The sequence below is a fragment of the Durio zibethinus genome, chromosome 22 (assembly GCF_047325235.1).
Source record: "Durio zibethinus cultivar Kanyao isolate XHJ-2024 chromosome 22, ASM4732523v1, whole genome shotgun sequence".
Lineage (NCBI taxonomy): Eukaryota > Viridiplantae > Streptophyta > Magnoliopsida > Malvales > Malvaceae > Durio > Durio zibethinus.
In genome coordinates, this window is record NC_143183.1 from 21,595,596 (window position 1) to 21,605,410 (window position 9,815).

The following is a 9,815-nucleotide window of genomic DNA, read 5'->3' on the forward strand; positions in this document are numbered from 1 at the left end:
GTAAAGTTTTTAGTTGCATTCTTTATCACCTTTTTCATAATAGAGCAACTTCAAAGTACTCACAAATAGAACTATTATCTTTTTTTCGATCAATGGTGGCTGAACCTAAGTAGCTATGTCCTTCCACTTTTGGGCATATTCTTTGAAAGACTATGTTGCCTTCTTCTCCATGCTTTGTAAAGAAAAGTGATTAGGGGGCCAAGTCAATGATGTGGTGATGTTGGTTAATAAATGCTCGAGTCAGCTCATACCAAGAGTGGATGTGAGTTCGATCTAGCTGAACATACCCCCTTACAACTGAGCTAAGAAGGCTATCTTAGAATACATGCATCAATAGCTTTTCATCACTGTTGTAAGTAGCTATTTTTTTATAATACATGGTGACATGAGTTATTGGACACTTACGACCATCGTACTTCTTAACTCTGAAACTTTAAATTTTGAATGAATCACAACATCTAAGACCAAACAAAGGCCGGCAACATCCATGGAGCCATAAAAATCTATCCTTTCAACAACTAGTAGTCTCTCCTCGAACATGTTCATCTTGTAATCAACTTTTGAATCTTCCAAAGCCTCAACCATTTTCAATTTCTCTTTTGGGATGGCTAAATTAGGAACTTGGATCGATTCAACTGACTTTTTAGCAAGGGCAGGGTTGTTGTAGCTTTGGATATTCTCTTTGCTAGGTGCAGGTAGCATTTCTATAGTCTGTCGACAATGCAAACTATTGTGATGGAAAGCTTAGAGTGAATTGGGTCTGATATGGGCTATAACCCGGAAGATATAGAAGATCACCAACGTCATGTGAAATATCTTATTCTATCACTTTTCTTTTATTCAACTTGCCCAATGCTTCAAAGATTTTGTTTAGCTTTCCCTTAATCTCAATGTAAGATGTCTATTTCTTACTATTACAAATGCTTGAAGTAAAACCTTTACTTATATAAAAGCTAATTTTTACACGATTAAAGAGAACTAGAAAAAAAAATTGCAATAGTTACTTGAAATAAAAGTTTATTTAGTTATAAATCAAAATATAAAAATTTATTTAAGTACAATAAAAATTATAAGAGTCTCTTTTAAATAAAATAATAAAATTTTAAGTTTTTTTTAATATTTTAACCTTTAGACATCTATAAGGAAAAAAGAAAGGTTGGATCATGAAATAATTACATTCGATGATGTGGCCTTTGGTCGTCAAAACAGACTGCAAAAGTTCAATATATAATAAGATGAAGGCAATTTTTTTCTTAAACAAACAGTCGCAGTAAAAAGACAAGGAAAAATATCTTAAATTTAAATTTTAAATTTATTAAATATCAAAAATGATTATATAAATTAATTTAGTTAAACTTTAATTTTGATGACGACAACTTTGATTTTTTAGTTTATTATCATAAGTGAGAAAAGAAAAACCAAAAGAGTATAAATATATATATATATATATATATTCCCTTTGTCCTAAATTATTTGAGTGTTATGTATTGATTTTCATGGAATTAGTGTAATTTTAATTTCAATTTAACTACAACCATAAAATTCTAACTGCCGGACAAAATGTCCGAAAGGAACTAATGTACGTGTCAGAATTAGTCTCACATTTCTTCTGAAACTTGACTTTGTTACGTTCAAGATATGTAACTAGTAAATCTTGACAGATGAAGATAATGCACTCATCATTTTCAATGGATAGCTTTATCAAAAAACAACTTTTAATTTAAAGCTTAAACACATTCGATGCTCCTTTATTTATCGCTGGCAGTTGACAATTTCAGTTCAAGCTTCCTGGTAGTCAGGACAAACTGCGAACTCTTATTAGCAATATTACGATCATATGGACCAACAACTGCTAAAACTAGAAACTAAAAAAAAAAAGGTACATTTGCATTCCACATTATATGATCATCGAAGTGGATGCTATCTCAAATTCTCAATATTGGGATTTTTAGTAGGCTTCAGGATTTGCCAAGAGGTAGGCTTCAATAGCCTTGAACATTCCCGAGGCCTTCTCTTTGCCTGCCTTGATTTCCTCTTCCTTGAGCTGTAAGTCGCCAATATCGTAATATTTACTAGTAGTCTTACATATGGATCCCCCAGCTGCAGAGGGTTCTAATTTGGTTTCGTAAGTTATTTTCTCAAGAGTGTTCATCAAAGCATCTCCTTCGATTATACTATAACTATACACAAAATTTTCTTTGTCTAGTGCTTCTATCTTCTGCTTCACATAATTGAATTGGCTTCCTGCAAGAGGAAAGGAAAATATTAGGCTTTTGTTCCACAAATAAAAAAAAAAGAAACTTTACTTGTAAGTTCTACTTCAATATATTATTCAAAGTATTTAGTTGCATGTAAAAATTAACAAACCTTCTCCAAAAGTAACTTTCTTGATGCTCCCAGGCTCCCCATTGCCTTCAATATACTCAACACTCTTAAATGCCTGAGGAACAACCTTGGGAATGAGCTTGTCACCATCAAGGATACAAGCCTTAAACATCTTGGCTGGTGGGATTGAAGTAACAACCTCAGATTCATAAGTGAAAACACCCATGATTACTTGTGATTTGGGAAATGATCAGAGGAGGGGTGAAAATAGAATTGATTGATATTTTGCAAGGAGAATTTTGAGGTGTGGAGATGTGAACTTGAAGCCGTTGTATTTATAGAGTAAGAATAAAGATTAATCTAGAAATTAAGCACCTAATAAAACTTGCAATTGATTCTGGATTTTGTACTGATCTTACATATTCTTCAATATACAACAGACAAGGTTACTATAAACAACAAATTTATGGATCTTGAAAGCGGTCAACATCAAAAGAGGATTAAAAGGAAAGAACTCTAATATTTTAAGCACAGAAGGCCTTGGATTCAAGTGCTTGGTCTGTTAGGGACTCGTTGGTATGTGGTAAATTGTAATTATAACGATTAAACAATCAGTTAATATTCTCTAAAAGCAACAAAGATGTGTTTGTCAACTCAAAAGATTTATGAAAGAAAAGAAAATTTGCAAAATCTTGTAGGAAAACTGCAAATTGAATACCAATATCAAGTACAACCTTGATTTCTAGTATATGTTTTTCATTTCATATATCAGAGATAATACAACTCAAACTTATCTTTTTATTACAGTGAAAACACAGATGATCATAGCGAGAGACCACCACTCTTATTACCCAAAGTGAAATACGAAAATCACAACATTAAAACTTAGCTGCCATGAAGAACAGCAAGTAGGAGCTAATAGCAACCTAGTTGTAGAGATGAGGATTTGATGAGAGGTAATTGTCATAACGTATATATCTGTGACCTACAACTAGACACAAATTAAAAATGTCGTCACTAATTTTTTTTGTTAAGGTATGATTTGTCACCTGACAGAATCTATCTCATTTAAAAAAGAGTTCCAATATTAACTTAGATATATTTAAATAGTAGGTCCTAGTTCACAAAACCAAAATTTAGGATCAGAAGTACGGTTATACGTGAAAAAAGTTATAGCATCCTTATAACACCCATCCAAAAGATGGTAACAACTTGATTTTAAAATTATCCAAACCTTAAAACATATTTAAAATTTATCAAATAATTTAATATTGAAAATTTTCCTTAAATTACTCCAATATGTTTGTAATAATTTAAGAATATTTCCTTATCTCAAGGAAACTATTATCACGCTTTGAAGAGGCTTCATCGTCGGATTAATTTAATTTTGCTTTAGAAATAAATATCTATAAACCGAGTTTATAGTAAAAAATGTCATCCAATATATTGATAAGACTTTTTGTTGAAAATTATCCCCCAATCTATTGGTAGGATTTTATGCAAAATAAAATAGGAAATCTTTAGTTTAAAAAAAAAAACTTGATTTTTTTGTAAATTATAAGGCTCTCCAATATGTTAGTAAAACCTTATTTTGGAAAAATATTGGCCCTCCAATTTGTTGATAAGGCTTTTATTTTTATTTTTTTAAATAAAAAGAAAGTTATAATGTTTTCCAATATGTTGGTAAAACTCTATTTTTAAAAAAATTGATTTACTTCTAATATGTTGGTAAGGCTTTTATTTAAATATGTTTTTATAAAAATATATTTAAAAAATAATAGATAATTAATCAAATAAATAAATAAAAAGTTAAACAAACAAAAATAAAAAAATACTACATGACTTACTAGAATAAATCCTCACAATTTCACAATTCCAAATTGGAAAGAATTATAAGGCTATGTTGCACAGCTTACTAGAATAAATCCTTACAATTTTAGATTCTGCAAAGAATTCAAAAAACAAATACTACTAGAAATCATTCCTTGTTTCTGAATGATTTTTCTTTCTTTTTTTCTTAAGAGTTTTCGTAAAATCTTTTTCTCCATCCTTATTCTTTGTCTGCCTTAGAACAATTTATAAGGATTTTATAGTAAAAAATTTTAGGGTTTTATTAATTGTCAAGGATTTTCAAAAATTTTTTAAAGCTCTTTAATTTAGGTAAAATTAATTTAACAAAAACCTTAGCTTTGATGTTCTATAATCCTTTGTTATTTGATTTTCTAATTCATGCAAGGTAAGAAAAAATCCCAAAAATTTCTTTTTGCCTGATTCTTGTAATTCTCTTTGATTTTCTTTTTTCCCTTTTTTTATTTATTTAGTTTTTCATAAAAAAATAAACAAACAAGCAAAAAGAAAAATAAAATATTTGTTAGGGCAAAGTCCACATCAAAGTAACATACATTGGGCTCAATACCTGACAATCTCAACAAAATTGAAACCAAGAAATTGGATGCATGCCCTAAACGAAATGAGGTGTCTACAATTATCTCTTTTTACACATTCCTATGAAACAAATATAACTCAAAAACATAGACAACAAATATAATGCAAAAACATAGACAACCATTGAGTTCGATTCAACTCAAGCAATTTTAAAAGAATGGGATTTTCGAAAAATTTTAAAACGTTCCTCTAAATAGAGGTTAAACAAATTAAACTCCTCTATATAGAGGCAAACAAATTTAAATTAAGAAATTGGCTCCTCTATATAGAGGCTAAATAAATTTAAACTAGGAAATGGGCTTATCTATTCAGAGGCAAAACAATTTTAAAACAGGAAATGGGCTCCTCAATATAGAGGCTAAACAACTTTAAAATTAATAAATGAGCTCTTTTATACAGAGACTAAACAACTTTAAATTAAGAAACGGATTCCTCTATACAAAGGTTAAACAACTTTAAAAACTTTAAATATGAAATGTCAAAAGACATCCATTCACCCAATTCAAAAAAATTTTAGCTTGAAAACCAAAAATTCACAATTTGAAAATTCAAAGGACCACAAACTACAAAAATTCACAAGGTTCCATAACAAATTTTGAAAAATTCAAATACTCCAAGATTCGCAAAAAATTTGCAATGATTTCAAAATTCGCCAAAAGTTAAGATTTGTAAAGGTTTGCAAAAATTTTGAGTTTCACAAAGATTCTGAAAGTTTGTAAATGATTCAAAATTCTCAAAGGTTCCAGATTCACAAAGATTCCAAGTTTCGTAGAGATTCCAGATTTACAAAGATTTCAAGTTTCATAGAGATTCCAGAGTCATAAAGGTTTCAGATTCATAAGATTTTTCAAATTTTCAAAGGTTTTAGATGTAGACACCCAGTTTGGTCTAGGCTCAGATCAATTGGGCCTGGTCCAAATGAGGCAGATTGCCCAATTTTATTTTTTATTTTCATTTTTATTTTTTATTTTCTTGGTTTCTTTGTTTGAAATTTTGTTTTAGTTTTTATATATAATTTTTTTTTCTTTTCTTCTAGAATATGATGAAAAATTATCGAAAATTTTGAGTGGTAGGGTTAGACTGGGATTCAAGGATTGATAATCTTGAATCCCAATCAAGGAAGGAATTGACATTGATCAGAAACTTTTCTGGTCAATGCCTATAAATATAGGCTTGAACAGAACAAAAGGATACACACGATACAAAGAAAATAGAAGCAAAAAAAAATGTTCTGTAGAGTAGAAACAATTTGAGGATTTTTAAGACTTTTTTTGAATTTTTGGTTTTTTTTCTAGAAATTTTTGAAAATTTTTGAAAATTCAATCAATTTTTCGGTAACTTTTTCGACCAACTTTGAATTTTTCAATGAGATTTTTCAGTTTTCTATATTTTTTTCTAGATTTTGATAGAAATTCAATCGGATTCTAAAATTTTCTAGAGAGAAAAAAGAGAGAAAAGAAAGAAGAGAGAGAGAAAGAAGGGAGAAATCTGAAGAAAGATTGAATTTTAGCCTTATATACCAGCGTAAAACGACTATGTTTTGGACATTAGTAAATACCCAAGATTCGCGTATTTTTGTCTGAGCTAACCCGACCTGATCGCGACTCAATTTGTTAACCCGTATTTCAGCCAATCCACTCCAGCCAAGTCGAGCTGAGCCGAGTCTTTGAGTCGCACTTCTGAGCCGTTTCTTCTACCTTAAACCGAACCGTATTCCAACCGAGTCGAGCCATTTCTTTTTGGTATTTTTTAATTAATTTTTTTAATTTTTTCTATTATTTATGTGTTTATTTTTTTAGTATTTTTGCAAGATTTAATTTAATAAAATAATAATAATAATAAAAATTTTGTGAATAAATATTAATTATCCAATGATGAAATTTATAGAAATTTCAAATGATAAATTTCTATAAAATTCTTAGGTGAGAAATTTTGTCTAAATTTGGCCCAAATGGTAGAATAATTTAGATAAAGTTTCAATAACAATAATTAATATTTATTTTCAAACCAAAAAAAATTAAAAATATAAAAAACATAAAAATATAAAAATTTTTGGAATTAAATACGAATTATCCAATGATGATATTCTTAGAAATTTCAAATGGTAAGTTCCTAAAAAATCTCTAAGTGAGAAATATTTTTTTAAATTTGGTCCAAATGGTGGAATAATTTAGATGAAATTTCAATATAAGTAATTGTATTCTTTTCCAAATAAAAATTTTGATTGAAAATATTTGATAATTATCCAAGGATGAAAATCTTAGAAATTTCAAATGGTAAATTTTCTAAGAAATCTCTAGGTGAGAAATTTCTTTAAATTTGTTCCAAATGGTGGAATAATTTAAATGAAATTTCAATAATTTTCATATTATTTTCTTTCTAAGAAAAAAAATAATAAAATAGAAGAATTTTTAAATAGGCCCAAATAATGAAAAATTTTGAAATTTTGAAAAAAAGAAAATATTTTTAATTTGACCTAAATGGTGGAATAATTAGATATATTTTCAACAAAAAAATAAAACTAACAAAAATTTTTCGACGACGAAGCCTCTTCAAGATATCAAATGAGATTCTTGAATACTCTTAAGGTGATGAAGTATTTTTTTTAAAAATTCTACTATATTGATGGAGAATCTTAAAAATTATTTCCAATATTTAACATAAATTTGAAACCATTAGACTCAAGATCCTAGGATAAATTTAAAATAAAATGATACCATCCTTTGGATGGGCATGTAGGGGTGCTATAACCATCTTCACATGTAACCGACTCCCAAATCCTGTTCTGGTTAATAAACTCGAACATATTCTTTTACGGACCCTTAGTCAAGCTTAAGAGTTCCTTAAAATGATAGATTCCTCAGGTGGCCAATCACACCTAGTAAAAAAGATTGGTGGTGATTCCATTCATTTGTTCAGTCTAGCTATAGATTTTCAGATCTATATGTTATAACAATTTGGTGACTCCGCTGGGGATGCTAGAAAGTCAAGCCATAATTTTTGAATTTATTTTACTCTTTGGTCTAATGGTTTTAATGATTAGTGTTTATTAACATCTTTCCTTTTTTTATCTTTTATTTGATTTTTGGGGCATGAAACTTATGCGTTCCTTCACACACATTATCAAATGCATTTGCATTACATGAGCTCTACACCCGAGCTCCGTCCCTCCTAAGAGGGAGTAAAGTACCTACACTCTCGTGAGATGATAATCTCCGTAATGGCTAGCGAAATACTTTCACTCAAATTGAATCTTTTTCGTTAGTAGCCTATGATGGGTGAAGATTAGACTGCCTTACTAGTCTATGATGGACAATGATGTAAAGAACAATTTACGAACCTTTAGTGGTCAAAATCACCTAACCCTACATATAGTTCATCTTTAAGTGGCCAGCCTTAAGATAGAGCCATTCCTACCCATTAATAGATATAACCCAAAATTATGATACAATAAGGAATAATTTGTATATTACTTATCTAACCTATTTGTTTGTTTGATTCTGTGTATCTGTAACGTTTCCATATCATTTCATTCTATTATCATTTCATTATATGCATCATTCTCATATTTATATTTTAACATTATCATTTGCATCATTCTCATATAGGAAATATTTGTCACATATCAGTTATTGATAAGTCAGATCTTACATTTACATCTATGGAAAGCCAAATGCAATTAAAGTTCACATCAGTTCATTATGAGTCTGCTCATCAATTGAAAATCAAGTTAGAAGAGGGTCAAAGAAAACAAGAAAATTGTTTACCTAAAGGGTTTATCTCGTCATTGCCCGAGAGAGTTCATCTCGAGCTATAACAAAATGATCTAACCGACTTAAGCAGTATTTAGGGATGCATGAGTAGGACAAAGCATGATGCCTTTAAGAGCAGATATGGAGACATACTTTCTTGCTCTAAGTGGATGCAGACAATAATCTGATTAAATCCATCATTTAATTATGGGTTCTTCTTATAGATGTTTTATCTTTAATGAAACAGATATGGTGGCACAATTGAAGAGTATATGGTCTTACTTCGCTTTGACTTGCCAAACCTAAACAAGATCTATTGGTCAAATAAGGTGGGCTATCATAAAAAGCTAGTTCAAATGCTTGGACTTAGCTTAACTCAAGTTGATGCATACGTCAAGACAAAAGGTGAAAGTAAGGCTATCCCATGAAATTTTCTACGTGATTTCATCCAGGGGCATATAGATGATGATCAAGGGTTAGTGGCTATAGCTATAGCTCTGTATGGGCGGGTGATCTTCCCAAAAGCCATCGGGTATGCCAATGTCGCAGTGATAGACTTCATTGATAAGTTAGCATACCAGGTCAATGCAGCACCAACCATTTTAGTAGAAACCATTCGTTCTCTAAACTTTTGCCACATAAATGGTAAAGGTCGATTCAATGGGTGCCTACAGTTACTGTATGTATAGATGAAGAGTCACATTGAATGCAAAAAAAGTCAATTTCATAAACCATACCTTCATTCTAGCATCCCAATCAAAGAGTTTTGTTGCAACACATGGCCTCAAGCAAAGTCAAAAGAATAATGGGTTTCTTACTTTCGAGCCCTTGATATTTAAGGGATTGTTTGGAGAGCACCTTGGATGCATCATGATACAGTGTTATACAGTTATGAAGATCAGCCATGGGTGTTTTTATTAAGCTTATGGGGTACTGTTACTTATACCCCAACTCTGGTGAGAAGACAATCCAGATGTGAACAATTCATTTCGGAAACTTATGGACTTAATCGGTGAGAATTTTTTTTCACTGATAAAAGGGCATATGGAATGGTCGAAAGAATAAAAAAGGCATGGAAGTAAACCATTAGGGTTAATCAATAGAGGCTTACTTATGACATCACCCTAGAATATAGTGTGTGGCATACAATGAGGGGAAAAGACATTGTGCTTCCTAGTGAACAAATAAGGCATCCTCCAAAACCCATTCTTCAAGATCCTTTGCTTAAAATGGAAACAATTAAGAAAAAACTCCAATCGAAGAAGAACAAGTTAGAACAAGAAAATAAGCAAT

The 9,815-nt window shown here is 30.3% G+C and overlaps 1 protein-coding gene across 1 annotated transcript; it reads right to left on the reverse strand.

The window, feature by feature from the left end:
- Positions 1-1,948: 1,948 nt before the first annotated feature.
- On the reverse strand, positions 1,949-2,805 carry LOC149512700 (major allergen Pru av 1-like). The gene is made up of 2 exons (XM_089751936.1): positions 2,368-2,805; positions 1,949-2,244 (listed from the first exon to the last, which is right to left on the reverse strand). The coding sequence occupies exons 1-2, from the start codon at positions 2,549-2,551 to the stop codon at positions 1,949-1,951; spliced, it is 480 nt and encodes a 159-aa protein (XP_089608062.1). The 5' UTR covers positions 2,552-2,805.
- Between the last annotated feature and the right edge of the window lie 7,010 nt (positions 2,806-9,815).

What these genes read in the sequence shown, in the direction of transcription:
- LOC149512700 (XM_089751936.1), bottom strand. Translation starts at nt 2,551, where the DNA reads ATGGGTGTTTTCACTTATGAATCTGAGGTTGTTACTTCAATCCCACCA. An exon ending in GAAAGTTACTTTTGGAGAAG is followed by an intron (nt 2,245 to 2,367) that starts GTTTGTTAATTT and finishes TTCCTCTTGCAG; the next exon opens with GAAGCCAATTCAATTATGTG.